General features: G+C 36.7%; 5 protein-coding genes across 8 annotated transcripts; 2 read left to right on the top strand and 3 right to left on the bottom strand.

The window, feature by feature from the left end:
- LOC124190461 (acetylcholine receptor subunit alpha-like) lies at nucleotides 1-3,297 on the bottom strand. Its single transcript, XM_046583103.1, has 13 exons — nucleotides 3,007-3,297; nucleotides 2,698-2,892; nucleotides 2,386-2,628; nucleotides 2,122-2,330; nucleotides 1,985-2,029; nucleotides 1,799-1,908; nucleotides 1,577-1,692; nucleotides 1,416-1,482; nucleotides 1,293-1,341; nucleotides 1,007-1,217; nucleotides 705-857; nucleotides 448-617; nucleotides 1-379 (listed from the first exon to the last, which is right to left on the bottom strand). Exons 1-13 carry the CDS (start codon nucleotides 3,068-3,070, stop codon nucleotides 116-118), a joined length of 1,896 nt encoding a protein of 631 aa, XP_046439059.1. The 5' UTR covers nucleotides 3,071-3,297; the 3' UTR covers nucleotides 1-115.
- A 473-nt stretch (nucleotides 3,298-3,770) lies between these two features.
- Nucleotides 3,771-4,813, bottom strand: LOC124190466 (RNA-binding protein 8A-like). Its single transcript, XM_046583115.1, has 5 exons — nucleotides 4,653-4,813; nucleotides 4,360-4,500; nucleotides 4,162-4,298; nucleotides 3,973-4,097; nucleotides 3,771-3,916 (listed from the first exon to the last, which is right to left on the bottom strand). Exons 1-5 carry the CDS (start codon nucleotides 4,711-4,713, stop codon nucleotides 3,889-3,891), a joined length of 492 nt encoding a protein of 163 aa, XP_046439071.1. The 5' UTR covers nucleotides 4,714-4,813; the 3' UTR covers nucleotides 3,771-3,888.
- A 12-nt stretch (nucleotides 4,814-4,825) lies between these two features.
- LOC124190460 (polyphosphoinositide phosphatase-like) lies at nucleotides 4,826-8,442 on the top strand. Its single transcript, XM_046583102.1, has 12 exons — nucleotides 4,826-4,991; nucleotides 5,063-5,279; nucleotides 5,374-5,581; nucleotides 5,649-5,994; nucleotides 6,053-6,248; nucleotides 6,303-6,501; nucleotides 6,580-6,883; nucleotides 6,959-7,184; nucleotides 7,243-7,366; nucleotides 7,440-7,646; nucleotides 7,706-7,867; nucleotides 7,931-8,442. Exons 1-12 carry the CDS (start codon nucleotides 4,920-4,922, stop codon nucleotides 8,379-8,381), a joined length of 2,712 nt encoding a protein of 903 aa, XP_046439058.1. The 5' UTR covers nucleotides 4,826-4,919; the 3' UTR covers nucleotides 8,382-8,442.
- On the bottom strand, nucleotides 8,390-10,466 carry LOC124190463 (transmembrane protein 39A-like). 2 transcript variants are annotated; one of them, XM_046583109.1, is made up of 8 exons: nucleotides 10,054-10,466; nucleotides 9,710-9,981; nucleotides 9,529-9,642; nucleotides 9,364-9,415; nucleotides 9,217-9,303; nucleotides 8,964-9,151; nucleotides 8,776-8,899; nucleotides 8,390-8,687 (listed from the first exon to the last, which is right to left on the bottom strand). In XM_046583109.1, the coding sequence occupies exons 1-8, from the start codon at nucleotides 10,345-10,347 to the stop codon at nucleotides 8,463-8,465; spliced, it is 1,356 nt and encodes a 451-aa protein (XP_046439065.1). In that variant the 5' UTR covers nucleotides 10,348-10,466; the 3' UTR covers nucleotides 8,390-8,462. The 2 variants fall into 2 exon arrangements, with proteins under 2 accessions (XP_046439065.1, XP_046439066.1); XM_046583110.1 differs by having other exon boundaries at nucleotides 8,776-8,896; nucleotides 10,054-10,450.
- Nucleotides 10,467-10,615: 149 nt separating this feature from the next.
- On the top strand, nucleotides 10,616-12,639 carry LOC124190464 (DNA repair protein RAD51 homolog 3-like). 3 transcript variants are annotated; one of them, XM_046583112.1, is made up of 8 exons: nucleotides 10,616-10,771; nucleotides 10,845-11,045; nucleotides 11,107-11,335; nucleotides 11,421-11,527; nucleotides 11,646-11,815; nucleotides 11,897-12,028; nucleotides 12,089-12,280; nucleotides 12,343-12,639. In XM_046583112.1, the coding sequence occupies exons 2-8, from the start codon at nucleotides 10,904-10,906 to the stop codon at nucleotides 12,451-12,453; spliced, it is 1,083 nt and encodes a 360-aa protein (XP_046439068.1). In that variant the 5' UTR covers nucleotides 10,616-10,771; nucleotides 10,845-10,903; the 3' UTR covers nucleotides 12,454-12,639. The 3 variants fall into 3 exon arrangements, with proteins under 3 accessions (XP_046439068.1, XP_046439069.1, XP_046439067.1); XM_046583113.1 differs by having other exon boundaries at nucleotides 10,758-11,039; XM_046583111.1 differs by lacking the exon at nucleotides 10,616-10,771 and having other exon boundaries at nucleotides 10,778-11,045.
- Nucleotides 12,640-12,852: the final 213 nt, after the last annotated feature.

The raw sequence follows: 12,852 nt of genomic DNA, 5'->3' as shown, positions 1-12,852 counted from the left end.
TTTGGCAATTTTATCGACGTGTATTTTGCTTATGTCTCAACCAATATTATGATGATGAAAAGACAAATCTGACTGCATAAGATTCATTGCGTACGACGCGAATATCACTGAGTTTTCAAAAACACATTGCCATCATAATCATAAAAGTAAAGAAATATATTATAAATGCCAATCGATCTAGTCCGTAAGCGAGCAGAAGCCACTCGAGTTCCGCTGGATTCATGGCCTCTACCGCTCCTCGGAAAACAGGAGCTTGTATCCGTTGATCTGTTGACGTATTGACCAAGTTGACATCGTGATCTCCTGCATCGACATGCAAAGTGTAATCGTCCGTGCTCTGTTGTTGACGCGATGTTCTATCGCCGTTAACGCGGTTCACCTGTTCATTTGAAAAGAAATGAATTAAAATCAACCAAAAATTTTGAATAACTTATGAAGAATTCATACCAAAGTAATTATCTGCTGCAATCCCAATATTTTTCCTGTGACCCCCGTAAGAATATTTTTAATCCAGTAAGGAGGGCCATACATTCGGGGCGTTCTGGTAATAGTAATTGTGACTACTGCAAGAACCAGTGATAGGACCACCATCACCAATGTTTTCGATAAGTAGGATACTAAAGATTCCAAAAATTGAATTTCAAGATTACACAGTAAAAACCAACTTTTCCAGTTGTTTGAAAAACATTGAAACGAGAACTAACCGACGAGAGGCATGTGATCGCCCATGGGTGGAAGCAAGCTGCTTAAGTAGATCAAAAAAATACTGAGAACCAGCAAGTTAACCGAACCTATTAACACCTTCTCCAGAGAATTAGGAGGCAAAGCGAAGGTAACCAGCGTCAGCACGGTAAGCACTATAGATACGATGAACATAAAAATCAATTAGACTTCTATTCACAACCTCTCGCACAATCTAATCTCATTATAATAAAATGTTTAAAACTAATCAAGTGTTACGGAAAACTAAAATTATAATGTTTCTAGGTAGAAATGATATGTGTACTTAGAGCTGGCACAGTAACCGTAGCTATGTATAGCGGTGATTTTCGTCGAACGATGAAACTGAAATGTGCCTCTGGATAGAGATAATTAGAACAGCTACCATCATTCTCAGGACAATCATTAAATTTATGTATGCTGGCGTTGAATTCTTTTAACTCCCATTGTAAATTTGTAACATAAAGGTTGTGCGTATACAAGGCGTTCTCTGGTATCTAATGTAGAAAGAAAACATGCAATTATAACAAATTTTGATTTTAAATTATTGCTTCAGCTAAAACTATTCTAACCAATTCAGTATCGCCGTAAATATTAGAGAGTTTCAGGTCTATTCCCAAACTGAAAATGTAAAAAAAAAAGATCGTTAAAAAGAAATCGCAAATTTTGATGGAATAAAAAAGAAACATTCTAACCCGCTGTGAGTCCATGATCCGATTATAAAAGTGCACTTCTGCGTATCCCATGGCCACATGCGGAGATCTGAATTTTTATTCGTAATTTTGGGTTTGAAATGAAAAATAACGCATTATTATCAACAACGACCATCGTCTTCTGAAAATAAATTATTGCATACCAAGAGGGCACATTGTAGATAACGAAATGGGTGGGGGAGCCAACATGATTGCGCCATCAGGAAACACCAAATTTGACGTCCCTTCGCCGAAATGAATAATATCTGAAGCGACGACACTAAAAGTTGTTGGTTTAAAAAACAAACAAACAAACAGATATATTAAAATAGGATAGAAATGTCTTTGGCGCACAGTGTGCTGTATGTAACCGTACAGTAGCCTACCCGTTAAACAATTTCAAGTCAGGCTGCCAAATTGTATGGCTAGGGAAATGCAGGAGAGTAACGTTTTCATACGCAGAAGAATTCCATTTAAGACGTTCATCTCTCCAACTCTATTGACAAAGTATAGGAAAATTTAATTCGTATTTTAATAAATCTAAAATAAATATTAATTAGTAATTATTTTACCATTTTAAAAGTGGAATGGATGTCGAAACTTGACGTTAGTTCATTCTGTTCAAACAAATTAAAATAAGCAAGATGCGCTAAAAAAATACGACCGCTATTCGGTTGCATAGGAAATAGAAATTAATCGAAAGATTTACAAGATCGAAGTGGACAAGACTCAATCCTAGAAAGACAGAGACTGGAGTACGATGATCGGTGGCGGGCCTGACATCTTTGTTGTAGGTTGCAAGCAAATTTGCTTTCAGTTTCTCTTCAGCGTTGTAATAAGATTCTTCTGATTGAGGCCCTAGACTTCCGTTGTCTTCGGTAGACGAGTTATCGGAAGGTGTCAGCCACGACGTCTTTCCTGTACACACACATTTACTTATTTTTATTTTAATCATACAAAAAGATAGAACAACCTCCGAAGTCGCAGTTTTGTATCCATTTAGCTACGGTTGATGTCCAACTGGAAAGGGAATAGTAATGAACAGGCAAGGGATCGGCGTCTTTCCAATGGAAATATGGCAGTGTCTCGCCTTCTCGTCCGACTTCAATTTCCCCCTGACGTGCCACAACCCAAAATCCTCGAAACTCAGAGTCGGAAAGTAATGAAGGCGTTTTCACCGCGCTAACGGAACGCCCTGTCATGGTCCGCCGCAAATCTTTACAACAAAAATGATTCACAAATATAGTACATACAAGAATATGTGCACAATAGAGTAAACTCAAACCTGTGTAATTGTTGCCAGAAGCCCCGATAACAATCTCGTAAAGGGGATTCAATACCAGTGGCGACGTTGTAAGTACAATATGAGCATCACTTTTGGCCATAACACGGAAACGTAACTCCATTGTTCCATCGGGACTGGAGTGTAAATGGTGGAACTGTGAGTAGCGGTATCCGGTAGTAGTAGTAACATCACATCCTTAAAATTTAAATAAATTTGCATAAATTTTACTTTCTTTTTCTTTTATTTTCTATATACGAGAAGTGTGTAGCTAAAAGTTCAATTGACGGGGAAATCAAATGAACGATTTACCTGGTGGGATTTGGCTACTACCAAACTCGACTAAAAAATTTAATAGGATAAACCACTGCAGCATGTTGTCCGCTGTCTGCTGTCGTTTTTGTAAATGAAAACTTTTCTAAACAAAAAATGCCAAAGCCTATGTATCACTAATAAAATATATTGTCGACTCGCTAATGAAATGGTACGCCCCTTCCGTCTTTGGCCGATTGCACCCACTTATCGCAATTCCCAAACGGGAAGCCACCATTCAGCTAAAAAACATCGGACTTCGGATGCTTAAGTGGTAAACTGGGTACTACGGCACTCTGCTGGTGCTCGCGGTACTATTTCCCAATATGGACTAGATTCAGCGAAGTTCATAAAGTATCAATTAATTAATTAAATTAATATAAACGTCATTAAACGTGTTTTATAATCATTTTGTATCTATCATGAATTTGGATCAAGTTTGAATCTGAATCCAAGACTATATATAATTCATGCATTGCAAAAAAAGGATGAGAGAATAGTAAAAATCAACTTACATTATTTCGCTTGCTCAGTAAAGAAATCGTACCTACTTGTAGGTAGGTTGTTGGCAGGATTGAGGATGCTATTTTCAAAATAAAGCTGGAAGCTTAAAGGAAATTTAAATTTTTCATTAAAAAAATCAAAAGTTATTTAGCAAAGTAATAGTAACGAAATAACCTAAAAAACTAGGGCCACTACTTCATACTTAAACAAAAATTACGCTGAATTAAATTAAGTGTGAATGATTTTTCTTTTATTTCCAATTCCAAGATTCGCGCAACGCAAGAATACAAAAAAGGTGTAAGTTGACGAGAGGAAAATCAGGGGACGTTTTCCGTCTTGATGTAAGAACGCAAAAAAGAACATTTACATTTGCAGTGACTATCGTCTCCTCCTCTCTCGTTTGTTTCTGAAAAAAGAAATATGAATATTTGCCACATTTTACATTTATATTAAATAAATTACTTTTTAGGTCCTTTGACAAAACACCAATCAACTGAAATTTTTTGTCCCAAAATTTCAGATTCATTCAGCTTCTCCAGGGCAGCTTGTGCCTCCTTGAATGTTTCGTACTCAACCAATGCATATCCCTATTAAAAACCAAACAATTTATACAGAAGCTTTAAGGATGCTTATTATATGACTTTTAAATACCTTGAGAAATCCAGTCCTACGGTCCAAATTCAAATGAATATTTTTAATTTCTCCAAACTCAGCAAATTTATCGTGAATATCTTCTTCTTGTGCTTCTTCATTAACTCCTGTAACAAATAAAATCCATCCTTCGACAGCTGCAACAAACAAATGCCATTTTAATTTGAACTAAAGGTATTGTTTGAAAGTTTGCCTTACATCGTTGTGGACCAGGTTCATCATCGGCAGCATCAGCATCAACTGCTTCATAACCTTTAATCTCTTCTCTCGCCTCATGTCCACCTCCAAAGCCACGTCCTTTACGTTTTTTGGCCTTTTCTTTCAACTTTGCAACTCCTTCTACAAAAACAGAAACACAAATTGCATCAATAGTACTATACCGGTAAAGACGGTTGAAGCAAGGTTAGATCTCGAAGAAATAATGATTGGGGCAACTAACAGCGAAAAAAATTGTAGGAGGAACAGAAAATAATTCGATAAAAATAACTTACGGTCGCCATCTTCATCAAATTCGAATTCATCTTGATTTTCAATATCTAAAACGTCCGCCATTTTTTGGTGAAAGTAAATTATGTCAAGCCACGCTGTTGTTACCTTTCCAAATTCCAAAGAAAAATTCCATGGATTAGAAACGCCATCTAGAAGAAACACGGCAAACTGAATCCCTGGAATAAAGTAAATAAACAAGTTGGGAGGTTCAAGACTTCAAGTTCAAGATACTTATTACTCTCATACTGTGTCTTGATCATTTAACAAAAATGTCAACGCAAAAAAAGTTTACACCGTTCATAAGTAGTATACAAAAAATGGCCTTGTATGAAACAAAAGCAGTATGTAAACATTCTTTTCATTGTCGTAGCTATACAATTTATTTTTTAATTTCAACTGTCACGTTTTACAGAGGATATTTTTAGTGGGTTCGAACAATACTCAAACCAAATTCCGCGTGTTGAAAATTGACAGAACTGAACCCAAAACTTTAGTTGTCATTGATGATCATGTGGAGTATTCCCATCAAGAAATTAGAGATCTGCTAAGTATGATAGACATGGGTAACAGACCCCGACCAAGGAACAATCTAGGATTTTCCAAAACTGTTTCTGCTTTTGGAATTGTTGGTAATTTTTTTTTTCACTTAAATGACAATATAAAATGTACTCCTTTTTGCATTTCAACATTGATGTTAAATTTTGTATTAATTTTTTATAATAGGATTTGTAAGGTTTTTAGAGGGATATTACATTGTACTCATAACAAAAAGAAGAAGAATTGCTGTCATAGGATATCACACTATTTATAAAATTGAAGATACTACAATGGTTTACATTCCAAATGAAAGTGTGAGAATCCACCACCCAGATGAAGCTAGATATGTCAAACTGTTTCAAAGTGTGGATCTGTCTTCAAACTTCTATTTTAGGTAACAATTTATTAATGTTTACTGTAAGATACTTTACTGTGTATTCAACATTATGTTTTTGATACAGTTACAGTTATGATCTATCACATACGCTACAGTACAACCTCTCACCTCCCAAAGAGATCCGATCTACATTCGAAGGTGTCCCATCGGAGGGAGAAACAACTGAACGTGGAAACAATATCGTGCTGGGAGTGAAAGCCCATCCAAACTACAAGTTCGTGTGGAATTCATTCCTCCTGAAACCAGTTGAAAGTGTGTTTCACCCCGATTGGATTCTCTTTGTTATTCACGGTTTCGTGGGTCAGTCGAACATTAGCTTGTTTGGCAAATCTCTTTATTTGACATTGATCGCTCGACGTTCCAACAAATTTGCCGGAACACGCTTTTTAAAGCGGGGTGCAAATTACGAGGTACCAATATTATTATATATTTATCGTATTACTTATTCTGTTTTCAATTCATATAAAGGGAGATGTAGCCAATGAAGTGGAAACGGAACAAATGGTCCACGATGCCTCAGTAAGCGGTTTTGACCAAGGTCGCTATACATCGTATGTCCAACTGCGAGGATCAGTTCCTACTCATTGGAGTCAAGATATTTCAAAAATGGTTCCCAAGCCGCCAATTCTACTAGATTTGTCTGACTCGTTTTCTCAAACAGCCGGTAGAGATTATTTTAGCAGCTAAGCTTCCGTTCCTAACTGTTTCCTTTCTTTAGCTGAACATTTCAACCAGCTTCTTCGGCGCTATGGTTCACCTGTCATCGTTTTGAATCTGGTTAAAAAACGAGAAAAGAAACGTCACGAAGGACTTTTGACGGAAGAGTATTTAAAAGACATAACCTATCTCAACCAGTTTCTTCCTCCTATGCATCAAATACAGTACATAGGCTTCGACATGGCACGCCTCAATAAATTGTAAGTAATTCCTTTTTCTATTATTCATTTTTCCGTTTATGGATTAAACTTCTTTACTCGGTACTCGATTGTCAACAGAAAAGAAGCTAATGTGATGAGCCGCTTGGCTGACATTGCGTCCATAGCTGTTAGCCGTACTGGAATCTTTCGCTCGTTTCCACCTCTTCACGTTCATCGCCTGTGGCCCACACAGTCGAAACCCGAAGAGGAAATGGAATCCAAATTTCGTGATTGCTTGCAGCAACTGCAAAATTCTGGTTTGTATGATGGGAGACAAACACATCGCAGACAAGTGGGAGTTACTCGTGTCAATTGTGTGGACTGCCTTGATCGTACAAACACGGCTCAATTTGCGCTGGGCCGTTGTGCACTTGCATATCAAGTACGAAATTGATGCGATTACATGACAGCATTACTCTTTATTTTATTCACTTACTAATTATTTGATTTTTTGTAGCTGTATGCTTTGGGTGTTGTGTCTACGCCCCACGTCGAATTCGATTCCGATTGCGTACGAATGCTGGAAGAACTGTACGAGGATCATGGAGATACGCTAGCGTTGCAATACGGTGGCTCTCAGTTGGTCCACCGCATCAAAAGCTATCGCCGCATCGCTCCTTGGACATCTCAGGGCAACGATATAATGCAGTCGCTCAGCCGTTATTATTCCAATACTTTTTCGGGTAAATCTATTTTCCAGTTGTGGGTTCTTCATTTTTACTTACGTGTTGGCAATTTCAGACGCAGACAAGCAAAACGCAATCAATCTCTTCCTTGGAGTGTTTAATCCTCAAGAGTCACGAATTCCAATATGGGAACAACAGTCTGATGCGCATCTTCATCGAGGCAATCCCTTCAATTTAAAGTCTGTCTCCATTCCTTATCATTTTAGGTTAACGTATAAAAAATTAACTCTATTTGTGTTTTACGGTTGCCAGGATGGCGATGAGTTATACGCAATGGTGGGACGCTAACATGCTTCGCTACCTTCCACTACCATTTGACGAAGTGATAAAGTCGTGCTCTTCTATCGTTCCTGTTTCGCCTTTGGAAGTGGTGGTCGATGGGTACTATGAGTTTTACCGGCCGTTTGAATTCACAGTGGTCTCGGATCTTTTCGGGGTTACCATATCACATTCTGTCAGGTATCTTAAACTAGAATTCGTTTCGAAATAGGTTGCATTATATTTATTTGAATTTCCAGGGATTTCATGCCAAATAATTGTGGGACGGATTTTTCTCCATTTGCTGTACGAGTCCGTCCTGGTAAGAGGCGAGAAGAGTTGAGTTCTAAAAATGCACTTGCTCTCAGAAATCCATCATTGACTGGCCAAAGTTCAACGAGCAGCACTGCCTCTGGAACAAGGTTCATGAATAATATCGGATATTTGATTTTGTAGCACTACAATAAGATAATTTTCCTTTGCAGTACCGAATCGGAGGATTCGTCCGACGATGAAATGAAACCATTTAATCCCAAAACGGAAGAAAAAACAGATAAAAGCCCAGAGAACGTCAAACCCTCTATAACTTTTACCGACCTCTTACCCTCGATGAAACAGGTGTATGGTACAGATATTCAACCCCCCCATCGAAATGATATTGCCATTTACCGTAAATATGCAAATATGGCCGTTTCGTCTTGCGTTCAGTCAGACTTGTCCAACGGTAAAGCATCTACTACGTACAAACGGTTGATGTTGGTGCAGCAGAGTGCTTTCACCATAGACAACACACTTCAAGTCACTACTCCTTTTGTTGGCAAATCCTCTCTTGATGTTTATTTCAATTACTGTTTTAAGGGGCGAAAAAGTCCTCTCTCTATCAATCCTAACGATTTAAATCTCTATAAGCGTTACACTTCAGGAAAAACGTATTAAAGTTTGGGTCGTACAAAAGTCATATTATGTATTTAGAACTGAATAAAATTTATTAAAGAGATATTACAGGCTGAAACTTCTTCAAGCGTTTTTTAGCATCTCTTCTGCCAGAGAAAGTCGCCATACAACGACAGCGTCTCGCATGAGCTTAAACAATGCATAACCGCCTGAAGCTTGTAATAAAGAAAGAGAGATCATTTGATACCATTCATTGCTTCTAAAGAGCAGTATCAGTTGCAACAAGACTAGCACCAGCTGGAAAACTAGAAGACTAATTTGAAACAGTGCGGCATTGATGAACAGAGCCTAAACAATAATAATAAAATAATTTGTATTTTTTTTTCGCTTTATTTTAGGGTAAAAAATATATAGATATTCAAAATTTGTAACTTACGTAAAATCGCTTGTGATGAGTAGAGCCAGGTTCAGCCGAATTTAGGTCGTTACGGGAACGATATATAACATTGTCATATGAAACAAGCGATCCTTGTTTCCACACTATTTTTGGGCACCACCTACTTTAGATTTGTTATAATCAGAGTTTTAACATGGATTTTGTTGGAACTCCAGAAAATTACATACTCAACACACTGAACAGTTTGCGCTGTATTAGCCCCTACGCGATCCCAGTAGCCCAAATGCCTAGCAGAGCTATGCAGAATGTCGCAATATTTAGGGGGGAAAGCATGGACCGCGTTCAATGTTAGACTCCCTGCCCACACGAGGACAAAGTGCTGAATAGCCACGTACATATCAAAATGGACGAAAGTCTAAAAGAATTTAGATTAAAATATTTCATTTCATTGTACATAAAAAAATTAAAAAAAGGAGTTACCTGTGCAAAACAACACGGTAGCAACGTACAAGTCACAGCGACAGCGTGCGAGTGAAACAAGACATTTCTTAAACGGCAATTAAAGTCCTGTAATAATCAAGAAATCAACAACAAAAACTTAAAATTGTAATCTAGGTTTCATCATACCTGTCTTAATGTTTCTACTTCTTGTCGCACAAGGGCAGGGTCATTGGAACATCTTGAATTGATTTAGATTTTAATACAAATAATGTATATAATTTTTATAAATTATAATATAATATAAATTATATTAGAATATAAATTACACTCAAAATATGACTGAGTGGGTACCTATGCTGGAGTTGAGAGGATTGCAACAAAACATCACTAGTTCCAATTTGGTTAGGGACTAGTTCTAGAAAATTTTTGAATTCACTCCTGTAAGTTGTGGCCATAACAAGAGTTCTAAAAACAAAAATTTAGAAATTTAAAAAAATGTTTAAATGTCAAAAAACATTTGAATACTAGTTACGGATAAATTAAACAACACAGTCTGAAAATGGGATGTCCTTTAATGTAGGTCTTATCTATACTTGGATCTTCAGAGGCAATGAGAAAGAGAAAATAGAAGTGAACTGTTGCAAGTGTTGCAAGAAGAATCATTTGGCAGTAATGTTTAATTCCCTCTTGCAATGATTGTGGGAAAATACTGATGATCAAGGTTTTGCAGCAAGTCCACAACCATCTTGGTATGACAAGAGTCAAGACAAAACAAATAACATAAGGATTGATCAAGTAAAATTTCTAGAAAAGAATAGCCAAAAATATGTTAGTCTCAAATAAAACTCTTCACAACAGAACACAACATTCACTTACCAGAGCGTTTTTCTCATACGACTGTGGGAGCCACCAAACTGTTCTGTACAAGTGTAAAATTTGTAACAGAAAGGCAGAAAGAGAATAAAACAATACCACACTTTCATAAACTAAACTGTGATCAGATGACACATAAGAAATAGAGATGTGTTTGGGGGAATTTGGATCTGACTGGAAGGTCCTCATATAGTTTAAATTCATGCCCTCGGAAAAGATGGCAGACTTGTGGTTCGAATTCGAGTTTAAGCCATTTGTGCTTCGATTGTTCACTATTGGTTTACGGATGTTTTTCATTATAATTTCATAAGTGATCACACCTGTGATCGAATCAAATCAGTGACATTGAGATGTCTAGTCAGTCGTCTGTCTACTGCTCTGCAAGACATCACAAGTCACAACAGTGCAGACGTTGATTTGTAGTTTCTGAAATCGCTCACTTCTAGCGCCCAGTGACAGACTGACAGTAACTCTGTGAGTGACTGTGTTTTTTTTTAAATCCTATTTGACTGGCGTATAAGGATCTTAGGATCAAAAATAAAATTGAATTTTAAAATTTTTTCCAGCTTAAAAATAATGAATATAGCCTGTTCGAGTGGCATGGTAAACTATAAATCTGTACGAACTTGTGTTCAAATGCAGGTGGCGCTTAAAGTAGTGTCCAATCTCTTGCTCTCTGGTTTGCTGTTGATCGCGGAGCGCCAGTTGCAAAATTAAATAAGTAAATAGAAACGTCAAACGTCTGCTAGTAATACCCAGCCAACATTTTAATAACTGTCTACAATATATTACAGTCTACATACTCTACAATCCATTAAGAAATTTTACTTACTTCAGCTTACTTTGAGAAAATATGGCTACCAACAATGCAAATAGTCGCCCAATATCTACTTATCCTATTCCTGCATCTATTCAGACCAAGTTAAACAAAGCCGGTTTTCTTACTACAGGTTCAGTTCTAAACTTACGACCTTCGGAGCTCTCATCTAGTATTTGTATTTTTAATTTTTATAACAAGTAATTTATCAATTTATCTGTTGTTTATATTTTCCATAGGTGCAGAGATATCTGTTGAAGATGCTGCAGATGTGTTAGATCTCGTGGGGAAACCAATGGGAAAGTTTCTTGACACAAAAACTGCATTAGAAATTCTAAGAGAAGAGCAACTTCTTCATCCTATTGTAACTTTGAGTCAAAATGTTGATGAAATACTATGTGGAGGTGTGCCTCTGTCTAAAGTGACAGAAATTTCTGGAATTGCCGGTGTTGGAAAAACTCAGCTCTGGTAAATGATCATTGATAGCTTAATCAATGTTGATAATAATTTGTGAACCGATTTTTATTTTATTGTTATTTTTACTGATTTTTAGTCTGCAATTGTGTGTTACTGTTCAAATACCAGAAGAATGTGGAGGAATACAGGGTCAAGCCATCTTCATTGATACTGAAGGAAGCTTTAATGCTTCTAGACTTGAAGGTTTTATGTTTACTAATTTACTTTTATACTTCTTTATTATTTAATGTGATGAATACAACTAATTATTAATTTTATTAATATAAGATTTGATTATTTGGGGTTGGTTTCTTATTTGCAGATATGAGTCAGGCTTGTGTAGAACATTGTAGGAAGACTATGAATTTACCAGTTGACGCCTGGAGTTTGGCATCCATAAGAGAAAATATTTTCGTATACCGATGTAAGGAAGTGACTGATCTTTTGTCCTGCGTAATGATACTCAAAGAGTTTCTTAAATCACATCGCCAGGTTGATATATGCTACACATTTCGTCTATATCTTGTAAGTTGTCCTGTGTCATTTTATAATTTTTCCTTGCTTTTCTAACAGGTGAAGTTGATTGTAATAGACAGCTTAGCCTTTCACTTTCGTCATGATCTGGAAAATACGGCTTTACGGAGTCGCGTGCTTCACAAGATTGCTGCCGAACTCAGCAGAATGGCTGTTGATTTTGGAACCGCTGTAAATATTATATGCATTTATAAGATGACGGATGTCAAAAATAATGTTGGTTTTTATTAGGTAGTTGTAACGAATCAAATGACAACCAAATTTGATTCCAAAGGACAAGGTCGTTTAACTCCTGCTTTGGGAACATCCTGGGGACACGCTCCTACTTTACGATTTATCTTAGATTGGGATCCATCACGAAGTTTCAGATGGGCAACTTTAATAAAGTCTTCTTCTCTACCATCAGGTTCAGCACCTTACCAGGTAATCGTCTTTATTTCTTCAAATCTTAATACCAGTTTGTTGATCGTCGCTTTTGCATAAAGGTAACAAAGGATGGTATTCGGGATGTCTTCTTCGAAAAGGAAATAGTAACGCCCCCCGTTGTCATTGTTGAGGATGGTATTCCTGGAATATGTTTCAATACCATCGTCTAAAGTGGGTTCGTTCATTATTCAATTTTTACCGCACAGTAACAATTCATTGTGGTCATTTACCCCCATAATTGACCGGATTAATTTATTGCCGTTGCACATTTATTTGTTGATGTACATATTTAAATATTTCTGTTGCAAGGAACAAACTGTGAAACAATAAAAATAAAACAGAACGCATTTTTCAAATTGTTGCTTCTTTGTTTGTCAAATGTAGAGTTTAGTTTGTTTTTGCGATTCAAAATAATTAAAAAATTATGTATTGTTTTTTATTCCTACATATTTATCTGTTGTGAGCTGTTAAAAAATGAAAAAAGAAAGGAAATGCAATCCAAATAAATTAGAATTTGGCAATGTTCGATCACAGAAATCGCTTTATTATAAACGTTTGATTTCCTGGAA

Source organism: Daphnia pulex, chromosome 3 (assembly GCF_021134715.1).
Source record: "Daphnia pulex isolate KAP4 chromosome 3, ASM2113471v1".
Taxonomy (NCBI): domain Eukaryota; kingdom Metazoa; phylum Arthropoda; class Branchiopoda; order Diplostraca; family Daphniidae; genus Daphnia; species Daphnia pulex.
This window is presented reverse-complemented; position numbering and strand designations above follow the sequence as displayed.

Bases quoted from the DNA above. Each gene is read 5' to 3' on its own strand.
- LOC124190461 (XM_046583103.1), bottom strand. From the start codon at position 3,070: ATGCTGCAGTGGTTTATCCTATTAAATTTTTTAGTCGAGTTTGGTAGT. The intron at 2,629-2,697 runs GTTTGAGTTTAC...TTTGTTGTAAAG, and splicing joins TTCTGGCAACAATTACACAG to ATTTGCGGCGGACCATGACA. The intron at 1,342-1,415 runs GTTAGAATGTTT...TTACATTTTCAG, and splicing joins GGATCATGGACTCACAGCGG to TTTGGGAATAGACCTGAAAC.
- LOC124190464 (XM_046583112.1), top strand. From the start codon at position 10,904: ATGGCTACCAACAATGCAAATAGTCGCCCAATATCTACTTATCCTATT. The intron at 12,029-12,088 runs GTAAATATTATA...GGTTTTTATTAG, and splicing joins CTGTTGATTTTGGAACCGCT to GTAGTTGTAACGAATCAAAT. The intron at 12,281-12,342 runs GTAATCGTCTTT...TTTTGCATAAAG, and splicing joins CAGGTTCAGCACCTTACCAG to GTAACAAAGGATGGTATTCG.
- LOC124190466 (XM_046583115.1), bottom strand. From the start codon at position 4,713: ATGGCGGACGTTTTAGATATTGAAAATCAAGATGAATTCGAATTTGAT. The intron at 4,501-4,652 runs GTAAGTTATTTT...CTGTTTTTGTAG, and splicing joins ATTTGATGAAGATGGCGACC to AAGGAGTTGCAAAGTTGAAA. The intron at 4,299-4,359 runs GTAAGGCAAACT...TGTTTGTTGCAG, and splicing joins TGAACCTGGTCCACAACGAT to CTGTCGAAGGATGGATTTTA.
- LOC124190460 (XM_046583102.1), top strand. From the start codon at position 4,920: ATGTCAACGCAAAAAAAGTTTACACCGTTCATAAGTAGTATACAAAAA. The intron at 6,502-6,579 runs GTAAGTAATTCC...GATTGTCAACAG, and splicing joins ATGGCACGCCTCAATAAATT to AAAAGAAGCTAATGTGATGA. The intron at 7,367-7,439 runs GTCTGTCTCCAT...TACGGTTGCCAG, and splicing joins GGCAATCCCTTCAATTTAAA to GATGGCGATGAGTTATACGC.
- LOC124190463 (XM_046583109.1), bottom strand. From the start codon at position 10,347: ATGAAAAACATCCGTAAACCAATAGTGAACAATCGAAGCACAAATGGC. The intron at 9,416-9,528 runs GTACCCACTCAG...AATCAATTCAAG, and splicing joins TCCTCTCAACTCCAGCATAG to ATGTTCCAATGACCCTGCCC. The intron at 8,900-8,963 runs GTATGTAATTTT...ACAAATCTAAAG, and splicing joins CAAACTGTTCAGTGTGTTGA to TAGGTGGTGCCCAAAAATAG.